The sequence below is a fragment of the Perna viridis genome, chromosome 5 (genome assembly GCF_037379345.1).
Source record: "Perna viridis isolate PV_CMFRI_1.1 ecotype Kerala chromosome 5, ASM3737934v1, whole genome shotgun sequence".
Taxonomy (NCBI): Eukaryota; Metazoa; Mollusca; class Bivalvia; order Mytilida; family Mytilidae; genus Perna; species Perna viridis.
This window is the reverse complement of record NC_142449.1, coordinates 35,070,653-35,097,359: the sequence shown is the minus strand read 5'-3', so window position 1 is coordinate 35,097,359 and position 26,707 is coordinate 35,070,653. Positions and strand designations below refer to the sequence as shown.

At 32.1% G+C, this 26,707-nt stretch overlaps 1 protein-coding gene across 2 annotated transcripts in view; it reads right to left on the bottom strand.

Moving 5' to 3' along the window:
• Window positions 1–1,346: 1,346 nt before the first annotated feature.
• LOC148617224 (negative elongation factor D-like) overlaps window positions 1,347–26,707 on the bottom strand; it is a 29,950-nt gene continuing 4,589 nt past the window's right edge. Inside the window, exons 1-16 of one of the 2 annotated variants that reach the window (XM_088584722.1) lie at window positions 26,424–26,575; window positions 25,158–25,282; window positions 23,876–23,985; window positions 16,194–16,303; window positions 15,609–15,716; window positions 14,475–14,627; window positions 13,282–13,412; window positions 12,568–12,688; window positions 11,342–11,408; window positions 9,341–9,453; window positions 8,132–8,268; window positions 7,358–7,472; window positions 6,163–6,258; window positions 5,505–5,645; window positions 4,308–4,437; window positions 1,347–3,501 (exon numbers count right to left, since the gene is read on the bottom strand). In XM_088584722.1, coding sequence (XP_088440848.1) covers window positions 3,473–3,501; window positions 4,308–4,437; window positions 5,505–5,645; window positions 6,163–6,258; window positions 7,358–7,472; window positions 8,132–8,268; window positions 9,341–9,453; window positions 11,342–11,408; window positions 12,568–12,688; window positions 13,282–13,412; window positions 14,475–14,627; window positions 15,609–15,716; window positions 16,194–16,303; window positions 23,876–23,985; window positions 25,158–25,282; window positions 26,424–26,480 — 1,743 coding nt within the window. In that variant the 5' untranslated portion in view covers window positions 26,481–26,575 and the 3' untranslated portion in view covers window positions 1,347–3,472. Of the gene's footprint in view, window positions 3,502–4,307; window positions 4,438–5,504; window positions 5,646–6,162; window positions 6,259–7,357; window positions 7,473–8,131; window positions 8,269–9,340; window positions 9,454–11,341; window positions 11,409–12,567; window positions 12,689–13,281; window positions 13,413–14,474; window positions 14,628–15,608; window positions 15,717–16,193; window positions 16,304–23,875; window positions 23,986–25,157; window positions 25,283–26,423; window positions 26,576–26,707 lie in introns of those variants that run through there. The other variant, XM_088584723.1, reaches the window with a different exon arrangement.

The following is a 26,707-nucleotide window of genomic DNA, read 5'->3' as shown; positions in this document are numbered from 1 at the left end:
ACATGAACAGCATATTCAGACATTTATCCAGTAGTGCTTACATGATATTGAACAGGTGGTTTGTCTACACCATTGTATTAAACATTTTAGATTTTCGGTTTTATAATGTTAGTGTCCAATTACAAGTATAAAGGTATGGGACCACTTTCATTCTAATCAGAACAGTATGCAATCTATTTAAAATTAGACCTATCAACTGTTTTATTCAGCTACTGGAGCTAGCAAAATTCCATATTTTGATAAGTGTTTGCCATGTGGTCAGTTCAGTGTTCTCAAGGGTAAAATGGAAAGACAAGAGAGGATGGAAGAATTCCAATATCTTCTTGAAATACTACTAGAAACAGTATAAGCTAAGAAAAATGATTCACCTGCTTCAAATTGACTTGTAGATACCAGTATTGCATTGCATATCCCTGAGCGGGTGTACGTCAAAACATGGATGCTATAAAAATATAGTGCATTTTCTTTTGGCTCTCTACAAACTTGTTTTCTCAAAAGATATGAACAATGACTTATAAAATAGAGCTAACATCACTATAAGGTGACAAACTTTTTAAAAAAAAAATCTTAACATAACAAAAATGTTCCACTGAAAGGTTTGGTTTGACGAATGCAAAACAAAAGTGAAAGTAGAGAAAATGGCTTTACTTCAAGACTACTTTTCTGTCTGATCTTCGTGGACTCACCCTATTTTCTTTGCGGGAATATATTTTTTTTTAAATCCTAAAAATATGCACACAACTATAGAAGTGTATGGGAAAATACGATACTGAGACCTAGTTATCTTGTAAATAGGATTTTCTTCCTTTGCAGCCAACTGACAATATTGAATACTTACCTTTCTACATTGCAAATGTACACAAGATGCCTAACCTAATACCATTTTATAAAAATTTACCGACTTGGAAGGTGTTTTTAGAAAATCGGGACACTTACCCTACGGGTACTCCTGGTCCATGCCCCCAGTTTTTAGTGTAGTTTTGTTGTTCATTTACTTTTGTAACTTAGTATGTATTATTTTGGTCATTTTATGTCCTTTGTGTGTCTGTTTTCCATGTCTGGTGATCGTCCTTGGATTACATTCTTTTTATTTCCACTAGAATCTTGGTTCCCTTGATTACTATATCAAGCGGATCAGAGCAAGTTGCCTTCACAAGATGCATAAAAAACAGCTTAATTTGTGTATACACCCAAACTGTTTTTTGTGGGTGTAATGAAAAGACCTCACATTTAGGCAGCATGGAAGATTAAAGAATACCCCTATACTTTATGTATGGAACTACCAACCTTGGATACTACAAAATATCAAATAAATTCATAATACCACTCAATATATCTGGCAGATGCTACTTCAAAATAATTTTATTTCAGCTATTAACAACAATAAATATTTTTGACAACTTGTATTTGAATCTAAGAGGAGAACCTTCTCTCAAGCCAATTATCCCATACACATGATTTAATTTTTTACCTTGACCAAGGATAATACAAAAAAATAGGATTATCAATTGGTAATCGTGAATAACCGAAGTATAATCACTCGTGCCAAGAACACATTAAGATTTAACTTGTGCATGGAACAAGTTCCGAAAACTCTTTAAATCTAGGCATTCTTTCTCACTAGCGATCATATTTTGGTTATTCACTTTTTTCCAATCAATTATCCTGTTATTGAATTTTACATGTAGTTCATTGAAAGATGTTATTAAAGAATGAAATGGACAAAAGACAGAAATGGCCATATTTTTTGTAATGGGAAGTACAAGTGTGACAGACCTGAAAATGGGACCCCAAACTGAAGTTGCATACCATATCTAGTGGCTGTGATTTACAGTTACTGAGAAATATGATACAAAATTATTTTCCTTCCAGGACCAACATTCAGCATTCTATAAGCCAATATTCAGGAGTGCATCTAGGCCAAAAATCATCAACTTGCTTGTTACTTAAAACAGTTCAAATTAACAGGATAGACAATTGTTTGGTGGTGTAAACTATTCTTCAAGAAAAAAAGCCATTCAAACATAATTAAAAACAATTTGAAAGAATGTTTCTGGTAGTTGTAATATTTAAGTACAGAACTCAATTTTTGTATGGGCCTACAACAAAACATGTGGACCATAATACATAAAAAAATAAGTAAAAAGTATCATACAACAATATAAAAAAAGTAAAAAAATCTTCCTAAATGAAGTACAGTACATTTGCAATGAGTTCCTTATATTTTTTGGATCTTTTTAAAGCATACTACACATTGGCATTCTAAAATACCCCTATACTTTCAAAATGCAACAGATTAAAAACTGACTATCATTATGTTATGATTTTTTGTGAAACATTAACAGATAAAAAAAAACTTCACTCACAGAGGCATAGTGGGTGGATCTGGCAAATGCACCCCCAGAAATTTGGATATTTTTTATTCTTGATATTTTTTTTCCAATTCTACCTCAAAAATTATCTTGCCTTGCTTCACTTGACCATAATTCTATTTATGCCCCATCCTGAAACCTTGGATTTGCCCCTGAATTTTTATTAATCACAGGATAATGATAGATACATCCGCATACAAAGTTATAATTTTACTGCAACACATAAATTATAGCAAGGAGTTATCCCTCATAGAAGATCACATTTTAATGCATTATGACCTTGCGCAATCTAAAGATTAAATTTCATAAGGTGAGTGACTGAGGGGGTTTTCAACATCCTTGATTACCCTGTCAGGTCTTGCATGGACAGTAATTTGATAAGGTACACATATTAAACTGCAAATTAACAATCCTTAAACAAAAACATGAAATCAGATTAACCATCTTTTGCAATGAATTGTTATTGATTTAACATAGTGAGATTCACAAAATGTATTGTTTTAACTGCTTTAGTTCATAATTCCTTTGCAAATACATGATCATTTGACAACGGACAAAATGTCATATTGATTACAATAATGAGATGAAAGCATTCTAAATAATAAGTGAACACATCAAGTATTGCGTAATACTGCGAAAGTATTGTTCTTGGGGAACCAATTTTCATGGTTTTCATGGGTTTGGTAAACCACGAAATTTGGCTCCGAATGTAAACAAAATTTCCCATTTGTTTATATGATGGATTTGTCAAATCCATAAATTCAAGAATCCATGAACTGACAATTACCCCAAAACCAAAAAAAAATTTATACCCACAAATTAAAGTTCTTTCACTGTAAGTCAAGACCTAAATTTGGCCTTAAATTATCTCATAAACATTAAAGAGATTAAAGTTTATTTAGACATGTTAAAGGATATCATTAGCATGTCCAAAATGTCCAGACATTATAGATTTATGCACTAAGTCCTTGGAGGAACATCTCTCAGTGAAAGGCATCAAGGATCTCAAGGGAACTGGTGCCTAACTGGTACCTACACTAAGTTGTTTTAAGTTGTTATGGCAACCAAAAAAGTTGTAACCAATGTGTCCGAGCATAAGATCACACTGCTATGGCTGCTTTTGCATCAGCTGAAGAAAATATGGAATTATGGTTTAAAAAAGACTCAAATATTTGTGAATTTTTTTATGCATTTCACCTTATAAAAGACATTATCTAATATGGTACTGTATAACCAAACATATTTTCATTTTTTCTTTCATGTAAAATAAATTCTGTGAATCATTGAAATTTAATACACATGGAACATCTGATAATTCACTGTTATTATCGATTTTTGATTGATTTTGTTGTATCTAATGAGAAACTCAATCTCATAAACACGGTCAACAACATTATCCTACAATATTAATGATAAAAGTATCAGTGAAATGCAACAGATGCAGCAGCGTATACCTTAACACGAAGCAGTAAATATTATTTTGAAGATCACCAAAAGGTCTTGATCAAGTGTCGACACATTTAAGTAAGCTCTGAAAGGCCTGACAACAAACGCAATAAAATCCATTGCAAAAGATCAATGACATTTTTACAAAAACTAAAAAGTAATATAAAGGACACAAAATGCATTACTTTCCTATATTTCTTGAGCATGGACAGGGGTTTGAAACATGTGTTAGGGTTCAATAAGCTTTAAAGGATCTTAACCCCCCTTTTAATGTAAGGTAAAAAAATGAACTGAAACCCCAAACAAACATAATTGAATTTATCAATACATCCAATTTTCTCCTTGAAATACCTCAACATATACCATATAGACAAAATAAAATATCCATATAAAGAACTCTCACAGTTACTGAGAGCAAGCTCAGAACATATCAAAGAATGACAATACCATCAAAATTACCAGCATTTGAGGCTGTCAAATAATACTTACTTATAAATTCTGATACTGGATCACTTCCATCATCTGTTCTTATAGAGCCAGTGATATCCTTGTTTTCTATTAGTGGTAAAAATAACTGGGCAAAATCTGATGTATAAGGAGGGGCTATCACATCTAATACCTGCAATTACAAATATAAGTTGAATATAAATACATCAGAAATTCCCATAAAATTTCATGATTCCTTCTATTTAAGTATTGTGATTTGTGGTTGTTTAAAAATATCTGTAGATAAACAGGAAGTTGGTGTTGCTTAAGTCTGGATATGGCATATCTATTTAAAGATTGCACCAAAATACCAAGTGGCTAAATGTAGTGGCAGAGAAAACAGTAATAATAAAGGTGAGAACAGACAAATGGATAGAGAGACACCACGATCATTACATAAAAGCCACTCAATTGAGGGAGTTATGAAAGGGAACTGTATATCTACAAATTATTAGTTTTTGAGTTATTGTACCACTTGAAGATGAACAGACAGACTGATATACATACATCCTAATACATCTATCAAAAGAGACTGAGAGGCATACAAAAATTAAATTGGAAGTAAATTTCCTGATAAAGCATTATATTTTGTATATACAGTCGAACCTCGATGTGTCGAACTCGGATTAGTGGAAATCTCGAATAACTCAAACTAATAACAAAGTCCCAGCAAAACTTCCCTTACTCAAATACATTATTACCTTGGATGACTCAAACTCGAATGAATTGAAACCTCAAATAACTCGAAGTAATCAATCAGTCCCCTTGATAGGACTCCAAGGTAAATTAATTAACCCTGATGTCTCGAAGTCAACTGACTAGTCTGATTGCTATATTACAAACCATGATCAAAGTGTGCTTTAACAACAATTAGTGTGGCTTTTCAAATTAATTTGTTGACACTCTTTATGGCTTGATTTGTGTATTTAATTAATTCAAAATTGTGCCTGTAGTAAAAAGAAACAAATTTTATTAATTACACGTTGGAATTCGCACTTAACAGTGATATCGGATATTTTGATAAAAATTTTTTTAAACACAAGACATTACGAAGTACCATGTGAAGTGAAGTGAAGTACATGTACATGTACATGTACAAGCACAACAAATGATTTGTAACTCGAACAGTTTTGCATGGTCCCTTTGACTTCGACTTATATGAAAAATTGCCATTAAAAAAGACTTTCCATGTCAACTTACCTCAGTCACAAAGTGCCTAATCAGGGATATATCTGTGTCTTGTTTGTCCCAACATTTACAGATGTAGGAAACAACTGGCAGAACAAAACCTTTACTGAATAAGTGGACCATTCTGTCTAACAAAGTTTTCTTTAGTTCAAGCTAAAACAAAACAATTACACAGATACAATTGGTTTTTATACAAAAAGTATGTCCCTTTTTATTTGCTATTGGAAACCCTAAAACTTTAAATTAAGATAAAGAATACAAAATTACAATTACATTATTGTCCATGTGAAATTCATCTTAAGTTAACATGAATTCATGTAATGTTAATTTGAAATTCACTTCACTTTTTTTTTCATGTGAAATTCATAAATTTCATGAGAACTTTGTAACAAAATTTGTTTGTTTGATTTATGCAAGCACCATATGAATTCACGTGAAAATCATGTAAATTTTTTCACATGTGTAGTGTTTTCATATACATGAAAAGTAATCATATGAAAAAGTAAAATGTTTATCCATTTGAATAAAGAAGTACATCAAAAAAAATTTTTTGTTGTTGAAAATTTAAAAATGCAAATGTTAAAGTCAAAGAAAGAAGATGTAAAAAAAACTTAGTAATCCCCCAAATCATGTCAAAAAGAGATATTCACATTAACAAAGGTTAACTCACTCTAACTAACACATCAAGTTCTTCAAAGGTTGATTCAAACAGTCTGACTAATAAATCTAATGCTTTCTGATGAAGAAGTACATGATTGGTTACAATCTGAAAGAAAAAGACAAATCACAAAAAAAAAATCAACTAATGCCACACAGAAATAACTGATTTTTCATCTTTAAAGTGTTGCTGCAAATGTATACATGTATTTCATTAAAAATCTGATTTTCTGTTTTGAACCAATGGAAAATAAAAATGAATTTCAGTTTTCTCATATACATTTACAAACACAGTGAAACCCATCTAAACCAAACCCCTTTCGGGCTTAAAAATTAGTTCAGTTTAGACAGGTGTTCAGTGTAAGTACTTGCAAGAATCAGGCAAAATGGGAAAAATCAGAAACATGCATGTAAAATCCCATAAATCAGGCAATATCATTTCGTTCAACGATGCTTTCACTATTTTAAAAAGATCATTTGATCTCTGCATCACTGGATTTGCTCAGAAATTTTTCAATCTGAGTTATCTGTCCTTGAAATTTTCCTTTTCATTGCATTTAAGTGAAAACAAAACTCAATTTACCAAAGAAATAAGGAGAATCTTGTCTTTTTTCCTTGATTTTCATGGTACAAATAGTCAAATTAAACTTTCAACATGGTGGGTAATTTTATAACATGTTTCACCCACAGCCTGATTCTTACTGAGACTGACACTTATATTGAAATTAAAGGAATTAAAAAAAATATCAGGTTAAGACAGGTTTTGGATTATTTAGGGTTCAGTTTAGACAAGTATTTACACTCCATTAAACTCCATCTTATAAGTAATGTATGCAATGGTTTCTAATGCTGGTTAAAATTACTTACAATAACATTCAATTCATATTAATATTCATGTAAACAAAAAAAAAAAAGCATGATATAAAATTCACAATAGTACCAGACAATTAACTAAGTAATAAAAATCCACCGTAAAGGGTTAATGAAACTTGATTTTGACCTGTATCACAGCTACACCAGACGCAAAGCAAGTTTTCAGCGAGTTAAAAAACAAAATTTTTTGGACTTAAATAGCCCTCAACCATTATGAAGCTCATTTTTATCAGTTTTTAAGCTTGTTTACTTCCACAGGAGGGGCTTGAGTTTGCCATAACTCCTGAACCCTACTAGCTATGGGCATGCACACTGTAATAAAATGATCTATTTACCTCATCAATAAGAACTAGATGGAGAGGAGTATGATCTGTATTTAACTTGAAGTAGTTTATATCTGACACAGTATAGTCTACCCACTTTAAAACACCATAAGCTATCACAGGAAATCTGCAAATACATATAGTATGAAATTGTATTGTTGTGAAACTCCTAAGGGAGATACCACACAGAGCACCTATATTATGTACAGTAAAGGATTTTAAAGTTTTTACTTGTTCTAGTACTCACTGATAACTCTATACACATTTCAAAATCAAATATCTGCATCTCGAGAATATCTGATGTCAGTGTATTGAATCTGTTTCATTAAGGAAACATAAAAAGAGGAATGATAGCACATAAAAATAATCACACTTTTGAGCAAATAAATTCCCATAACTCAAAAATGAAAAATCTCTAATTGATCGAAGAAGCAGACATCAATAGAAATAAATGATTCACCAAAGTTTCCCAAAAATTTTTGAGTTTTTGCGCTAAGAGTGAGCGAAAGAGGGAGGAACAATCAGACAGACACCTGAATACCACAATACATTCCATCTAAAAAGACTAGCGTATAAAAATGAACTACAATATAGTTTCAATCCTAAAAATGATACCACTAGAAGTCCACAAAATTTTTCATATTAAAAAATGACGTAATAATGGCTGTATCCTGATTTTGATCTACATCTATTTTGTCTACATCTATCTACTGTTGTATTTTTTAAAAAAAATAAAAAATGTTGTCAATTCAATGCTATGATTCAAACAAATCTAACTTAACTCACTTCAGATTAAGAAACAGTACATTGACATCAGCTATCAATTCTGAGGAGTTTTTATTCTCTGCACACAGGGATTGCACTTTCTCTAATGCTTGAGTTGTAGGCTTCAGTTCATCTTTTATAATACTTTTTCTTTGTCCCTGAAAAGGATCAAGATGAATGTACTTCAGAAACTACACAGACTTTCTGTATCGCACTAGAACTCTAACAAATAGGCTTCTGGAACAGGGTTATGTTGCTACAAGATTGAAGTCATCACTACAAAAGTTCTATGATCGTCATCATGAACTTGTGGATCATTATGGTGTATCCATCTGCACCATAAAAACTGATTTATTCAATGGGTCATAGTTTTCCTTTCCTCGTTTGTCTACCCTGGACTTGACTTTTTATGAGCAACTCGGCAGGTATTTCTAGAAAAGCAGAGGACATACCCTACCGATGCACCTGGTCCATGCTCCCAGTTTTTAGTGGAGTCCGAGTTGCTCATTTGCTTTTGTTACTTTGTATGTATGATTTTAGTTACTGTATGTTCTTTGTTGTGTATGTCTGTTTTCCATGTCGGGTCTTTGTCCCTGGATTACATTATTTTTATTACCACTATAACCTTGGTTCCCTTGATTACTCTTTCAGAAGGGAATTTGAACATACATGTATTTCCAATCTATTCAAGTTCAGTTAAGACAGGTCTCATTGTATTTTGTAGTTTGACACAATTAATACTGTAACATTATTATCATTTATTGGTCGTTACTCCATGATTCAATTACTTTAAGTGTAAGTTTTTGTAAAAATCAGGCAAAAAGGGAAAAATCAGAAATAAGCATATCAAAACCCCACCTATCTGAAGGTTATCTGCCTTTGAATTATTCATTTAAATAGCATTTCCATGAAATTATAATTAAATATACCAAAATGATATGGGAAATCTTGTATTTTTTCCTTGATTCTGATGGTGCAAACAGTCAAAATGCACTTTCACAATGGTGGGTTCTTTCATACTATGTTTCACCCACTGCCTGATTCTTAGAGAGTGAGACACCTAAATATAACAAATCAATTTGGACTTGGATTTTTTTCTATCTTTGGATCAATGATTTTTATAGTCGTATAATCCATTGTTTGGATCAATAATCTCTGCATTTGAATCCATTAGAAATGAAATTAGAAACATTCCTTAAATGAAAAAATACTGATTCGATAGTATCTCACCTTTTTATATGTCTCTGTTACACTAGCAGCATATGATAAGACATATATATACTTAGGTTTGTGTTCTGGGTTCACTTTAGATGTTGGTTTAAACAGGGCATCAATTAGCAGATCTGTAATGTAAAGAAATACATGATAAAATGGACGAAATCAATAAAATTTGATTACAATGACAGAATAATGCTGGTAGTTATAAAAAAATATTTTTTGGGATAAATACATGTACTCCTTATATTTTTAAAGGTTGTTTTTTGACAGCAGAAGTAAAGAGCCCTCTCTTCAGAGAAATGAAATTTCTCAATACAACTTTGTTGACCTGAAAGAGTAATCAAGGGAACCAAGGTTATAGCAGTAATCAAAAGAATTTAATCCAGGGACAAAGACCAGACATGAAAAACAGACATACAAAACAAAGAACATAGAGTAACATACAGATCATACTTGTCATTTGTTGAATGATTCAACAAATGACAAGTATTTTACAACAATACATACTACCACATTATGGATAGTAATCTTTTTCAAATTTAAATACTTGGTGAGCCTCATCTTTAATATCTGAAAAGGTGTAGGGCATAGGCTCTGAATACTGCCTAAAAATATAAATTTTGTTGTAACAACATAAAAATTGTTCATAACATAGTAAAATATAAAGATATAACGAAGAAGAATGATTTGTGACATTAGTTCATTATCATGATGTCATTATGGTTCTGCAATTATACGTCATTTAACAAAAATTTCCTTGAGAACTGTAAATTTTGTTGTTTTTCTGACATATTAACATCCAGGAAATTATGCCCACACCCAAAAATAACTTAAAACTGTAAAATATGATAATTATGAATGTATTCACTAAATATGAAGTTGTTTCTTGGGTGTGTACACCATTTCTTGCCAAAAATCAAACCAGAAAGTGACCAAAAAAGTACAAAATCGACAGAATATCTGAATTTTGGTTAAACTTCAAGTACTCCTTTTATCTTTTTAATGCAAGAGTAATCAGAAGTCTATATATATTCTCATTTGTAAAGGATTTCACTTTTCAAATTCACAGTTAAATATTTCATCACTTAATGACTAATTTTCAGTCATATTTTAAGCCAATTTTATCACCACTTCTATCCCAAGTGTAGAATTAATTCATTTGTTTAACACTGGATGCACTGTAACATTCTACATCCTTGCAATACTTTTTTCAAGTCTGAACTTCCGATTTTTTTTTTGCATATTTTTTTTAATATGATATAAGTTGCTTATTTTTTTTCTGTCTTTTTATCCTAACTTGGAGAGTTCTTTTTACCCAAAGGAATAACAAGGGGATAAAATAATTTGACATAAATGACAAGCTTGTGGTTAAACAATGATAAAATAGAGCATCTGTAAATACGTTAGAATCTAATAGGACTAGTTTCTTCATGTCAATGAAAAGAAGCAGCCCACATGTTGCACAATTTTATTGTGACATTGGTAAAACAATATATATTGATGGAAATAAAACTGTTAAATATTTATCACTATTTCTTTCTTCTATCCTGGACTTGACTTTTTTATGAGCAACACAGTGGGTGTTTCTAGAGATGCAGAGGACCCTACCACTACTGGTGCACCTGGCTTATGCTCCCAGTTTCTTTCTTCTACCCTTAGCTTGACTTTTATGAGCAACTTGGCGGGTGTTTCTAGAAAAGCAGAGGACTCTTACCCTACCAGTGCACCTGGCCCATGCTCCCAGTTTTTAGTGGAGTCTGTGTTACTTACTTTTGTTACTTTGTATGTATTATATTGTTTATTTATGTCCTTTGTTGTGCATGTCTGTTTTCCATGTCCCTGGATAACATTCTTTTGATTTCCACTAGAATCTTGGTTCTCTTGATTACTCTTTACCATGGCTGTGGTCTAAAGACCTTGGTAGCATATCATTTTAGTACTATCTTTTAAAAAAAAACTTTGATTTTAATTTAAGTTCCACTCCCTTCTGTGTGAACTCATCTGTGTACTAACCAAGAAATGCTGGTACCCTGATCAGATCTACAGGTGGTGGATTCATATCTGTGTACATTTTATACAGCTACAAAAAAAGAGAAATTCAAGCTGTAATTTACAAATGAATAAAGCTTCTTGTAATGTTTTATGCGTGTTATTTTATTTTTGGGTAAAATCTAAAAATAAAGGTTACTGCATGATATTGGGAAGTATTGTCCCAAAGAGAATTTCATATTGCAAAAGACTGTGACCGCAGGAGCATATGCATTAAAGGAATAGCATATTATGACAAAATGGCAATAATGCAACCAAATGTCAATAGGACTGACCTAGTACAAGTGGTTCATATTAAATTAATATAATCAGAAAACCTAACATTAAAATCTTAATAAGAAATTTCAAAGTCGACAGACTGTGACTGCAGGTTATATGCATGAAAGGAATATGGTATTGTGATGTCATGATATTGATTGATTGATTGATTGTTGGGGTTTAACGCCCGAGCAGCAATATTTCAGCTATATTCAGGCGATGAACATGAAATGCATGATAAAATGAACATGAAATGATAATGATGAAATGAAATAAAGGGATGGGACACAAGGATAATAGGGTCGACAAATTTTGATTGCCACAAGATAAAAGGGAGTGATGGGTAGGGTCGGGCAATTTAGCCTCCTGTGGCGGGAGCGCAAAGGTTCCTATTCTTATCAAATACCACAGCAGGGTTCTTTAACGTGCGAGGAATGTGGCATCCATCCCAACACGGTGCACCAATATGGTTTGCGGTCAGGTTTTCCGTATTATAGCCTGACAACCCCAGCATGAAACATGCAAGGGCTACCCCATTCAACCACCTGGGGCAAACAACCCAGTTGCTCTGTGGGCAGAGTGCCCTAGCCCCCGGCTAGGTTTCTGAGCACTATTTAGTCGCCTTTTACAACAAGCTTAGTGCTGCTGCAGGCCTATTCTTTTGACACCCAGACCTGCGCAGGGTATGTAATGATATTGATGCAACTGCATACCACATATGATTGACCTAGCACAAGTGGTTCTTATGTTGTGATGCTAACACATTTGCAATGCAGACTACAAAGACAAGCAATACATGATTGACATAGTACGAATGGCTCATACTTACTGATGTTATCAGAAAACTTAACATTGATGGACGCACCCCCCCCCACCCCCCCAAAAAAAAATATCCAGTACCAGTATATAGTATTCTTATACTATTAACTTACTATAGTAATATCAGCTGGGTTGAGGGCATTCCTGGAAAGCATGGAGGATAAAGCTTGGCATGCCCTAGGGTAAGCTGCTGCACCACTTAGAGCCAGGGTTATTGGTGTTACATCTAATCCTCTGTAATAAAAATGTAGGGAGAATTTGTAAAAGGGAGTATATGTCTATTCTTCAATTTCCTGCTGCAGGTACTTTACCAAAATTTTATCCAACATGACTGCTGTTAACTGAGAAGTTTTTTAACAGATTTGGTGATCTATCTAATTTCATACATATTTATGATTTTTTCTCAAATTGTATTATATTTTAAATTCCAACTGATACTTGGATACAATGCAAGAATATCATTTCTATTACTCACTCAAAATGAAATACATTAGACATTTAAAAATCTTTGGTATGCCTCGCAAAAAATTTGTAAAGTGTTATATGTTGTATAAACTAAAGAGATTAGTTCTTTAAAGTGAATAAAGTTCCAGTTTCAAGGATTATTTTGGTGTTGCTGAAGACAATTAGGCATTGTCCTTGGGGTTTACAGATGATAATGAATCAAACCATGTCCCACAATACTTTAAATGGAGTGTCTGATGTGCATTCCAGTCAATTTGTATGGTTTGTTATATTCATATAAACTCAATAACCCGAGCTACAACCAAATATGTCAGGGAAAACATGCATGGAAGCCTATGGAATCAAAATATAGAACCATATACCTTTCATTAGCAGATTTCTGTAATTCTTGGGACAGCCTCCTTATGTTAGATCCTCCCCTTGGTTCTTGTGACAATATCTGCATTAGTACTTGACTATACAGGTAAGTATGTTCTCCATGGCATACCATTTTCTAAAACAAAACAAAAAATCTTAAATAAATGAATCAGTTTACAACAGCATATTAAAGTTTGAGTGGTCAATGATTAAACATGCCCTTACAGATATTTGTGATATTTTTGAAATTCCAGTTTTACTTCCGAATAACTTTTTCATTGTGTGTATATGCATAAAAATAATTTGTTTAAAAATAATAAGTATTAAAATAATAATAGGATAATTAATTGCAAGGAGTGAATAACCAAAATATGATCATGAGTGCCGAAGAATGCATAGATTTAACGAGATAGCAGAACTTGTTCCGCGCACAAGTTAAATCTTACTGAGTTCTTGGCATGAGCTATCATATTTTGGTCATTCACAATAACCAATTGATTATCCTAAATATTATATAGATTTCCTCAATCATTCATTGCTATTTTCAACATAAATATCAAATTTTGTGAACAGCGGATTGATTTCAATAAATTCATTTTTGCGGGAGAAAAGTCCGAGAGTGAAATTACGAAATTTATTTCACAATGTGAATTATCGAAATTTATTTCACTGGGAACATTCGATAAAACACTGCTATCTATATAACAATAAATCATAAAGAATTAGAGAGAATGTGAGCAAGCTCATAAAGAGAATACTCCTTGCTTCAAATGTAGTTACATAATCTTTGAATTGCTTTATCTCCTTTCCAGTCCTCCAATAATAATTTTATTACTTAATGCACATCTAAATATGATGCCCTATCTTACTATAAAGTTTCATCAAATTTCCTTGAGCAGTTTAGGAGTTTTGCTAACAAGAAATGTGGACAGGTGAAAGGGTGATTTTTATACAACCCTGAAACTTAGTTTGCAGATGGTATAATAAATAAAATAATTATGAACCTCCAATTGATAAAATCATTTTAAGAATGATGCAGTATTAGATTTAATCAGCTTACTTAAATTTACAATGAAAGTTTAGAACAATGCAACATTAGATTTTACCAACTTACTTAAAAGATTATTAAAGAACAATAATATACAGACAGGAAGTGTTCTTATTTTAAATGTTAAATATATTTTTGAAATACAATTACAGTAAATTCTGGGAGATTCTTTTCAAGCAGTTCTTCTCCACCATCCAGTAGTGTAGAAATAGTTGTCCGTAATACTCGCGAGAAAACTTCTATCTGATGACATGCTGTGGAGACTGAAGTTATCTCCCCTTGGTAACCAGCATCAGAAATCAACTAAAATTAGTAACACAATAATTAGTCAAAATGAAATTCATTTAAAAAGTCATTTATTGTCATGAATCGTTATCTGAGTTGTCTCAAATGGTGAATCCCTTAGATTGCCTTATTTTGGAAAAAGAACTGTAAAAAACAGTTTTCAAATATCATAAACAAAGTAATGTAAAATATCATTGTTAGTAACAAAATGACAGGAACTGTAAAAAGAAAATACATTTGTTTGATAAATCTACTTACTGTGAAAGTAGTATAGTTCATGGGGTACCAATTTTCATGGTTTTCGTGGGTAGGTCAAACCCATGAAATTTGGTTACAAACGATAAGGAGAATCCCACTGATGTGTATACTGAAAACATAAAAACCACGAAATCAAGAATCCATGAACTAGTGTTTCTTCCCTAAACCATGAAAATTTGTATCCATGAATTAAACTAATTTCACAGTAGCACATTTATTGATATTTAGGGTTCAATTGTCTTGTTTCTGTCAAAGACAAGCTTTTTAAGCTAAAGCACATGCTATCATACGTTAGTTTCCTGTTACCAGGCTGACCTGGATTTAAACCTGCTGACCTGAATACATTCTGATAGAAATTCAGGCAAAAAATCATTTCCATAACCGAAATTGTTTCAAAATTTGGAAAAAAGCCCATATTTAGTTTCAAAAACGGTTGACTTTATCAACAAAATGGCTGCTCCAAGTACTCATTCAGGTAGGACGAGCATGGGAGCTAGCCTAGTAATTAATGAGCATTTAACGATTATCCTTTAATAAATGTATTCATCACAAGAAATAAATCCAAATATGTTTCACTTAACAAATGTTCATAAAAAAAAAATTAAATAAAATCCAAAACTAGTGATCCAGATTTTGCCTTGGTAAGACAAAACATACTAGTACATAGAATTTTTTGGCCTTAACAAAAACCTGTTAAAAACCAGATACACCTAGATCTAACATAGTCCATCAATTACATACCTTCACAGTAAAGTTTAACATTAAACAATCTGGATACTCCTCAGCCAGTTTATAAAATAGCTCTCTCCATGTAGGATATTCAATCATTTCTGCCAACCATGAGGGAGTCTAAAATAAACAACAAAAATATCATATCCTCACTCAATCATTTCAATCAAATCAAGACCTAAAATGAAGAACAAAGCAAAAGTATATTAAAATAACTCCAGCAGAAGTGTCTCATTGGAGTAAAACCTTAGATTTCAACACAATGCTGGTACAATTTCTTTGCCGAGTCAACATAATGCTAAGAAATTTTAGCAGATAATTGTAGTTTTAAAAATTGAATTTCCTTTACTGCTGAAAATAAAATGCACCAAATGTATTTCATTGTATATTGACACAAATATTTCAATGTATACCAACATGAAAAGAAATATTATTGCAATGATTTGTTTTTTAGAGACATCAACTACAAAAATACATGTTCATACTATCACAATTTTAAAACAGACATAAATTGTGGTTTCATGGCAGCACCATTAACTTTCTGTAAAACAAATCAAGATAATTTAATCTTGAAGAACCTTATCTCCCTTTAATTACCTCTCCTTCATCAGTAAAAATAGAATCTGCTTTCTTTGGATCAAAATGCTTCATTATCATTGTCTTCAGATGGTTTTCAACCATTTCCTGTACTACTTTAATGTCAACACCTGAAAACAGAATAAAACAGAAAAATTGTGAGCTAAGCTAAAAAGGAAACCCCTTTGTAACCATATGGCCAAAAAATAAACAAAGTCATCACATGAAAAGTTCAGGTCTTATTCTAATAAGTCCAAAGTTAATTATTTCATCAAAAAACCTGTGAAGCAGCAAAGAACATTAATCATATCTGTTATTCATCATACTTCCATACCATTAATCACCTCGATTTCTACACGAGTTTAGAAACAAGTCTGAAAGAATGTTTGTTGTGCAAAGATTGAAAAACAAAATGAATGATAAGAGTAGAACTAAATGCTACAGACATTTTATGGCTTAAAAAAGGCAAAAAATTATTACTTACTCTGAGGTTTTAAAAAAAAAGATTTGTGAATCATTTCTGGACTACTGAACCATATTGAATGAATGGAAAAACAAATAGACTACAATCAAAGATATGACAATACAAGAAACAAAATATACTGTCAAAAAGGATAACCGAACTCCACTTGAATTATGAACAAGTTAAAGAGTAAGGTCTCACTAACCACTTCTAACGTTTCCATTACTTTACATGTTAAAAAAGTAATTTTCAAAGTCTCACTGTGAATTCCCAGGACAAATGACATCTTAAAGCTGCATAGCGTTGCGAAGCTTGGAAAATAAGGCTTCCAAAATCATTATGCTAATGGTATGATGATAGTAGAAATTCTTCACAAAATTTACTTGAATAAATAATACTGAAAATCCACATTTTTACCTGTTCTGCTAACTGACAGCATGGAGGCATATTACTCACATATGTAAACAATATTCATACACTTTTGTAGTTAATTACATATATGATTTTAAAGTACACATTCTCAGCTTTATTTTGACTACTTTTAATCATAATACACACAAATAATGCACTTACAATGCATATGTCTAGGTTCAGTGTGTTTTTGGTACTACATAGGGGGATGGCCATTTGACCCGGAAGTGGTTAGTGAGACCTAAACCCTGCAGCTGAGTTAACTCCCTTTGCAGGAATTTGAAAACAATTATCTACATCTGTATATCAATATTTGATGCCTGACGTTTCTGTAAAGTTTTGATGAATTCCTTTGATTGGTTAAGAAGGAGTGTGTTTACAACATATAAATAGACAGACCAAACATACAGAACAGGGGAGGATTCCTACATACTTCCCCAAACTCGGTTAGCTGGAAACAACAACCTTTCTTATTCCTATCAACTCTGTTATTATATTAGATAAAAAGATCTATTGAATTCAATATATTCAGACAGGACAATTAACAGTGGGTAATTATTTATTTTTCATTAAAATGCAATTAGTTTAGTCAAATAATTAGTTCAAGAAGAAAAAAAATGGTGAGATATCTGATTCAGCATTTAGAATTTTATAGTTTAGTCAAGTAATTTGTTCAAGATGAAAAAAAATGGTGAGATAATCATCTGATTCAGCATTTAGGATTTTATTTGTTTTTAGGTAATAAAATGTACAATTTGATCAGCTGCATTTACTTTATGGAACTTTGAAAAATAAGAATACAGTGAAGAATGTCAAAACCAAAGACGTTCTGGATTTAAAAGTTTATCTGGTTTAGACAGATGTTAAGTTTCCAAAGGAAGAAACACATTTAAGGAGGCAGACCTAGGATAAGGGACACAACTCTTACAAATCATTGGAACATTTGTTTTCAGCATTTTACATCTATCTCATGTAAGCATCAAAGTAACTTGGACTGATTTCATTCTGTTGCAAATGAAAGACTGGTAAATTGAATATGGTACATACATATCCCTGATTTCCTGAGTTATGCCCCGTACCCTAGATCTACCTCCTTAAATTGATATTAATTGTAAAGGGACTTTAAAAAGTGTTTGGGTTAGAAAGGCTTTCAGATTATAGACAGACATCAACATATTTACAAACAAGGTATTTAATTTCTCCAAAAGTGTTCAATAATTAAAAATACAGAAACAATACCCTGTTTATTTCATGATCACTTTAAAGGCTCCATTGTTCTTCCAATTGCATAACTATTCAAACATATGCAACAATTAAATTGAATATCATTACACAATGTTTTAACTTAATAAAAACAAAATGAAGTTAATAACACCCCTTTTCTGTGTTCAATGAGTTTTATTCCTATTCAAGTGGTTTTTTTAATCAATCTACTTAAGATAGGGTAAATTAAAGCTGTTTGAAATTCTTTTAAAAAAATGCTGCCTATGCATGTTTAAGTAGTACTCCAGCTAAGAATCATTCAAAATGTGATTCATGGGTGAAAAGCCTACATATTTTTATTTTTAATATTTTGTTTGAAATGCCATAGTAAACAAAAATTACCATTCAGTTTTTCATACAATCTGTGCTAATAGGAAATTAAAATTATATAGAATGCACAGTAGATTTCAAAATTAAGGGAGATAACTCTGTAAATGACACTCAAATACAATAGAATCTATTAGATTTTCAATGTTGATTAAATCAAAAATAATATGTAGCCTTTTTTTTTTAGGTGTATCACATTTTACAGAATTTGCATGATTCTTACAAACACTACTAGTTAAAAGTTTAAAAACATCAGGGAACAATTGACTCAAATTTTCTATCATCAGAAAAGCATATACAGGTGGCAATGGCATTTTCAATGTCCTTAGCAAAAGACCAAGATATTGCAAAATGTTACTTGTGTGAAACAGAAACAAATTTAAAGTGGTGTTATGTGGAATGTGATTTTCTCATGTGTAACAATTGTCAAGAGAAAATACATTCTAAATTTAAATATGCACAGACTCACAAGATCATTGATATTAAGGATATTGGTAAAAATGATTTTACCTGACTGAGTTGTAATAAACATTTCATGAAATCAGCTTCAGTATACTGCCACACCTGTCAACAGCTGACATGTTAGGACTGTGTACGCCAAAAACATTTTGGGCATCACTTCCTTGAAATCAAGGAGGCACATGAATTTAAACTTGACAATTTGATAAATAAAATGAAGAAATTCTCCTGGACAAACAAGCCAGAAGTTAAACAGAAATATGAACAGCTCATCAGTACACAAGATGTAGAGAAATTCTTTGCTGAGTCAGCAAAACTCTTAAAAGAAGATGAAATTAACATTCAGATTACAGTGAAAAGATGCTTTGAAACTGAGCTATAGATCTGTGACTTTGTTTCTTCATGCTTTGATGAGACACTTTGGTTAGGTGCCATTGACAATTGGAAAATTAAGAAAGTGAAAGTAAAAGGAAATATTCTTAAATAAAAAAAAAACAGTTTAAATCTACTGATATACATGCTTTAAAAGTTTTATCTGATAATGAAGTACTATTCGCAGATAGAACACCACTTCTAAAACTTATTAACCATTCTAATGGAAAAATTTGGGAGTCAAAGTTCAACACTGCATCAAAGAGAATTTTTGCTCTTCATGTCACAGCAGAAAAGAAAATAATTGTTGGAGCTGGGGAAGGAGAATGCTTTATAAACCTGACTAGGTGTGTAGTTATGGTGATGGACCATGAAGGTCGACTTCAAAAAGACTTTGAACATAATTCACAGGGTAACAGTCTTTTTACAGCTATTTGGAAACTAACTAGCACAAATAATAATAATATATTTGTAGCGGACTTTGTATTCCATAGAAGTGGTAAGGCTGTAGGTCGGGTGGCAGTACTAGATCAGAGAGGAACAATCATAAATATTTACACTGGGAATGACGATTCAAAAAGCTTTCAACCATATGATATAACCATGACACCTTCTGATAGGGTTATAGTATGTGATCCAATAAATAATTCCATTCAAATCCTGACCAACCCTGGACATTTACTGGATCATATATCACTGACAGTAGTATTGGGGTAAGAAGTCCTTGGACTTTTCTCTTGTAGATCAAAACACAATGTACATTGGAAGTCACAAAAACAAAAATAAAGTAATGTTATATGAAGTTGAATTTGGAGAATCATGCATGTGAAGTGCTACTTACCGGGCAAAGATTTTTACATAAATTACTGATACTTAAAGCCAGAGCAGTCCTTAAAGTTACCAACTTCAAAGATATACTTTCAGTACAAGTTCTTTGGCCAAGCTACATGTAAACTCATGGGTGTATTCCTAACTCTAAAAGTTTCATAAAAATCTATCATGGTAAACTAAAGTTATGTAACTGACACCAATTACTGACTTAGCTCCTAATTCTATTGCCCAAGCTTTTACAAAAGGCTAGTAGCATTAAAGAAATTATGTTGTCAGGACACATATACTCTGCAAAAATCTTTATGAACCTAAAATGTTAGTTTTTTATATTACATGTATCAAGAAAGCATATAAATATTCCACATTGACCGAACCCAATAGGGTTTGCAAGTCTCATTCTCGTATCATTTTCCATACAGGAATTTTCAAAGTAGAACATATTGAAATTCGAAGACCGATCTGCATTTTATTGTTTACTTCCAGGATCTTGGAGCACTACATTACAAAGCAAAATCATCTATAAATTGCTGTTCTTAACATTTTTATAATGTAGAATAAATTTTTATCATTAATTTTACAAGAGAAGGATTTTTGGCTTTCAATACTTGAATCAAGCCCCGTAAATGACAAATTTCCATGCCATTGAATGGATGATTTGGACTCATTCTAGTGAAACCACAGAGTCACGTGACAAGACTTACATACCCTATAGCTAAAAGTTTTAGTCTTGTATTGCATATTCTTGAACAGGCGTATGTCAAAACATGGAGGCCATAAAATATAAAACAGTATTTCCATGGAAAATAATGCTACAGAAAAGGAGTGTATTACAAGAGCTCAAATTGTTTTTTTCTAAAATGCACCTAAAAATGATTTTTGACATTTCCTTAATGGAAAAAACGTGGTCAAATATTACATAAAAAAAATTAAGAAAATTGAAGGTTTATTATAGAAGCATATGGAAAAACTATATAGGACTGCAACCTGAAGACATGTGACAAATAATAGACTATTTCATAATAATTTTCTGAGCAGGCTAGTTGGTACTGTGAAACTACTCAAAACCGGCCACCACTGGGACAAGAAAACATGGCCGGTTCATAGGGGTGGCTGGTTTTGTGAAAAATAGAAATGCATTCTAAGAGCTGTTTCCATTAATGTGTTCTATAACCCTACACCTTGTCAGTTTGTTCGTCGAGACAAGTTTAGTGCCAATTCAAAACTTTTGTCCTTTTATTACATTTCAAAGCTTGCATCATTTGTAAATGATTTGATTTTACAAACGTACTGCCGATAATATGATCCAAGGGCTATTGATGGTAATTAATTATTTGTATTGTTTTCGTAAATTAACTATCGACAAAGTCTAATAATTTCATTCCTATGTTGTTTTGGCTTGGGTACAGGTGACATTAATTGACAGTTAAAAGATTGTAAAGATCATACTATTAAATGACCCCAGTTGCCTGACGTGTACACACCAATTAACAGCCAACCAGTGACAAAATGTAATGTCTGGATTAAATTTGTTGTCTAAACTACTGTCCCCTTCAATTATCATCTGTCCACTGATGAAATGCAAACCGGTCAGTGAATGAATTATTAATTATGTAATATTACGTAATCATTTACAGTTTTGTTGACACATTTATTACAAGTGAACAATAACCAGGCGGCCTGAATTGAGAGGTTGTTTTTATTTGAAATATGTAACTAAAACTGTGAAAAACTGGCCGATGTACAGTTTTAGGAGGTGGCCGGTCTATTGAAGACTAAACACACAAGTTTTAAGGTATATTGGCCAGGACTTCTGAAAACGGCCGGTTTGAAGGGAAGACCTGTTTTCTGAGGGTCAGGTTTGGAGAAGTTTCACTGTACCTCTATGAAGTAAATGCTACATCTTCCCATAAAAAAGGGCATTAATGGGACATTGAGAGTTACCCCCCCCCCCCATGTAACCATAATAGTGAAAAAAGGGATGGCAAAATGTTAAAAATGGCCTTACTTGGAAACTTCATTTTGGATTATGCTGAAAATTGAACTTAACTCGTATTTTAAGTTACTAAACAACTGCACCAAGTTTCATTGAAGTCATCATCTGGAAATTGTCTGAGGATGTACAAGCAACTTTTTCGAGGGTATCCCATAATATCTTGCCACTTTGTGTGTAGAATATAAAAACTCAAACAGTTTCCAACCAAATTTTCACTAGAAAGTATTGCACCTACATGTACCTAATGGAAGTTCTAACCGAGTTTGGTTGGAAAATAATCTGTTCAAGAAAAGTTTGGACAAATGTTATTTACATGAAACTGAGTTAGTTGTAGAAAGTAACCAAATGCTAGTTCAGCTTAAATGTGGCCAATAAAATTTTTTGGACATTAGTAACGATATTTATCTGTGCCATGATTCCTACAACTCTGTGGCTTATAAAACTTTTCTACCACCACTAGCTTAATGAAATTTACTATGTCCAAGGTCTGCAATATTATTATCCACCATATAAAAACATCTTTTAATATTGAGAAAAAATATGTAAAATTCCTCCTGAAATGCAGAGGATATATCAGTAATTGCTTTTAACAGATTTACATGTACAATAAAATGCTTTTTTGTTACAAATTTGTGCTTTATTCTACCATTGTAAACAAGAAACCTGTAAGCGATGGCTCACTAGTGTATCCCCTTCAGTCAGAATAGAAGGAAAATAAACACAGAAAAAGTGTTCAAATTTCAAGTTGCTGTAATGAGAAGTTGATGAGAAAAGTGTGATTAAAATTTCAACTTTCAAATATAAAATTAAAGAATCCAAATGCATCAGTTGCACATACTGAGTAAGTATATCTTACCTGATAAGTAACAATATCCCTAAGTTCCATTTGAATGGAATGAAAAAAAACAAAAGAATTTTTTTGACAATTGTGACCTATGTTGTTTTAATGTTCAGTTGAATACTCCTAATTCACTAGTTAAGATCTTCCTGTGTATTTGTTTCTAATGTTGTTGATTCCTTTCAACATGTATAGCATACCAGAATTTGCATTATTAAAATGAGTGGAGTTTTTGTATTTACAAAAACTTAAACACCTATGTAATCTATTTCACCAATTAAACACTAGCTTGTTAAAAGTAGCTATATGTATATTAGCCCCCTGCTGCTGGTAAAATTTAAAGTTGTACAAGATCAATTACAGAGATTCAAAATGGGGGTTCTCAGATGATTAAAAATATCAGGTGTAAAATCACTACAGAATTTCACCAATATTAAATCACTGGTCTCTGAAGAATTCAGACCACTATTTATCTAAGACAGATTAATAGGCACAGAGTCCAGGAGTAGAAAAAAAGCACTCTCCTTGTGGCACACGGCAGGAAAATTTCAAAGCTGGACTACATAATTTTGGATGCTTCTTCTTCTGTTCAACAATATCATTTCAGCAAGGAAACTTCACTTCTACCCTGCTGAGTTTCAGCAACACGTGCCCACTTGACCAGTTGGAATTTTCTTATTTCTATTTATAGCAGACCATCACTTTGATTCATGGGATAATAACTTACTAATGAGTACAATACCTACCTGCCTGAATAAGCCACTCTGCCAACAAGTTCACTGTTTGTGCAATAGCTTTATAATTCTCTGATAATAATTCTACAACCTTCTCTGGAGAACCACCAGCTTGGAGAAATCTGTGTGAATAAATATAAAATTTTATTTACAAATCTACAAAAAATACACATACAAAATCTCAAGAAATTCTTAGAATAAACTAATAAAAGGAATACACCCTGATCAACTCAGAAGATGTAAGACTTAAAAGTTGGTTTACAAATGTATCTCCATATCAGATGATAATTATCTTTCTTTCCATGCACATCTGCATACAAATGTACAAGTATAAAGATCATCAAAATCCATAGAACAGTTTATAAGGTGTAGTTGCTGTTGCCAGCTGTGACTAGATCCAAGTTCTCAAGTTAGGTTATCTCCCCTGGCAGTCAACAAACAATAAATATCTTCCTTAATGCACATTTACAAATAATGCATAACCTTACTATAAACTTTCTATGTAATTCTATCGAAATCTAGAGATTGGTTTTGGGAGGGGTTTATGTACAAGAAATGTAAACAGACAGAAGATTCCTATATACCCCAAACTTTGTATAGAAGGTTGTGAAGGGTTTAATAGAAGGGATGATGCTTCAGTAACATCCGATCTTTGTAGATGCTGTGAATGAGTAATCAAGGGAAAGAGTAAACATGAATGGCTCAAAATGGTTCTGTCAGAAGTTATGTATTTCAGATATGACGCATGCAGTAAGTAAGCGATTGCCTGAACTTTTAACGCAGATGCATAACATGCTATAAGAAGTCCCAATATTCCTGCTGGTCAAAACATCAGCGATGTAACATATCAGTGCATTATCAACAAAGTAAAATGTTACTTGAGTGCAAATATCTCCGTACTTCATAAACAAAGACTAAAATTATACTTTGTAACATGTACTTTTAATTTAGATCAGGAATATCTTAATTGCAGACTGGAGATGAGTTAAGTGCAATGTAAATCAGAAATCTTGATGTTAAATAAATGAAATACCACATACCAAAAGAAAATACAACAAATTAGAAGGTTCATTTTAACTCAAATACAATAATTGAATGTTGCTAGAGTAAGAAAATACTGCTTCATACATTTTTGCAAGTTCAATATGACTATGTTACAAAAAGTTTTAACAAAATGGTTGTAATTTGTTCATGCTGCATGCACATTATCTTTTACATAAATATTTTACATTGTGCAATAGTAAGATTCCCCTGAATCACATTTTTTAAAGAAATGAAATAGTGAACAAGTTACGTCTTGAGCATGTTGAAAACTCCAGGTTCCATGATGAAGTCATTGGAAGAAAATATTTCCAAACATCCCTCTTGGATTGCTTGATTTTCTTCTTCATCATCAGCTTCCACCTCATGATCAGACATCTAGAGTAAACAAATTGTAGTATGATTACATATGAAAAGGAGAGAACATAAGTAAATAAAAGTGGTGGAAGGTAACATTTCTCTTCAATAAAATGATTATTGTAAATTTCCTTTTAACTGCATGTATGTACCATACAATACACTTAGTGCATCAGGTTGTCATCAGGAACAAATACATGGATCTCATATATGTACCAGTATCTCTTTATATTTATGTAATCCTAGGGATTGCCACTTTTTGGTTGGTTTTTTTTTTGCAACTTCATTCTGAAAATTTTCTTTCACTTTCAATGACACAGCTTAGTAAGTTTTTAGTTACGTGAAGCAAAACCAAATGGGCAGCCGTAAAAAAGAAGTATCTTCCTTTGTTCTCCTTTAACAAAAATGGGTACATCTCAAAATCTTGAAGAACCATTTAAAGACTTATTTAATAGTTTTTTACATTTAGAAAATCAGGATTTAATCATAGCACAGGAAAATTTAACTTAAAAATTAATAAAATGGCATTTATATGTAGATACATAGATATTCCTAAGATTAACAAGTAAAATCCAAGTGCTACATTTAAAGGCAGAATTACAGATTGTCTTATATTAACCAAAAAAGTTGCAATCCAATCCAAGAATAAATCTAAAAAACTTGAGGAGAAAGATATTAGGTTTGCTGGAACATATGCATAAACACCTTAGGCTTAGACAGGAAGGGTACAGTGTCAGTTTTCAAGATACAAAAAATGAAGTTCAAACCTTTTGACTGAACATTTGGTCACACAAGGACAAACACTTGCAAGACCATTCCACAAACAAAACCAATATCAATGCAACTATTGGCTAGTTTCCATCATTCTAGTATTGTTTGGCTGATTGCATATACATGTACATGTATAGCCTACTAGTACTACTACTAGCACAGAACAACTGTAAGTTTTCTTTGGTTCAGAAAATGTCCAGAAGATTGTAGTGTACATGTACAAATGTACAAACTATGTGCCTTCACTGAATGGCTAAATCATAGAGTGACAGATCTAAATCACTGGTACGAGCAGAAATTATTGATACTATACCCCTCCCCCTATTTTCTGTAGATATGATGAAACAGTCAGACGGTACAATAACAACAATAAACAGTAATATAAATTAACCTCTCCTCCAGGATATTCGCCATCCCATTGCATGTCTTCATCATCTAACTCTGCCATGATAAGATATTTGCAGAAATATAAAGAAATTTGCTTTTCACGTTCTTCAAAATTTTCTGTAATTTCTAAGTTAAAGTGTTCATTTTAAATCCCTTTATTTATGTTTTGTGCATTTCATCTATAGTTATATCCATACGCTTTATATCCCAATAAATTTCAAAAAGTGATTTTAGATATAAATAAGGCAAATTAAAAAGCAAACTATTGTACTTCAATATTTGACACTG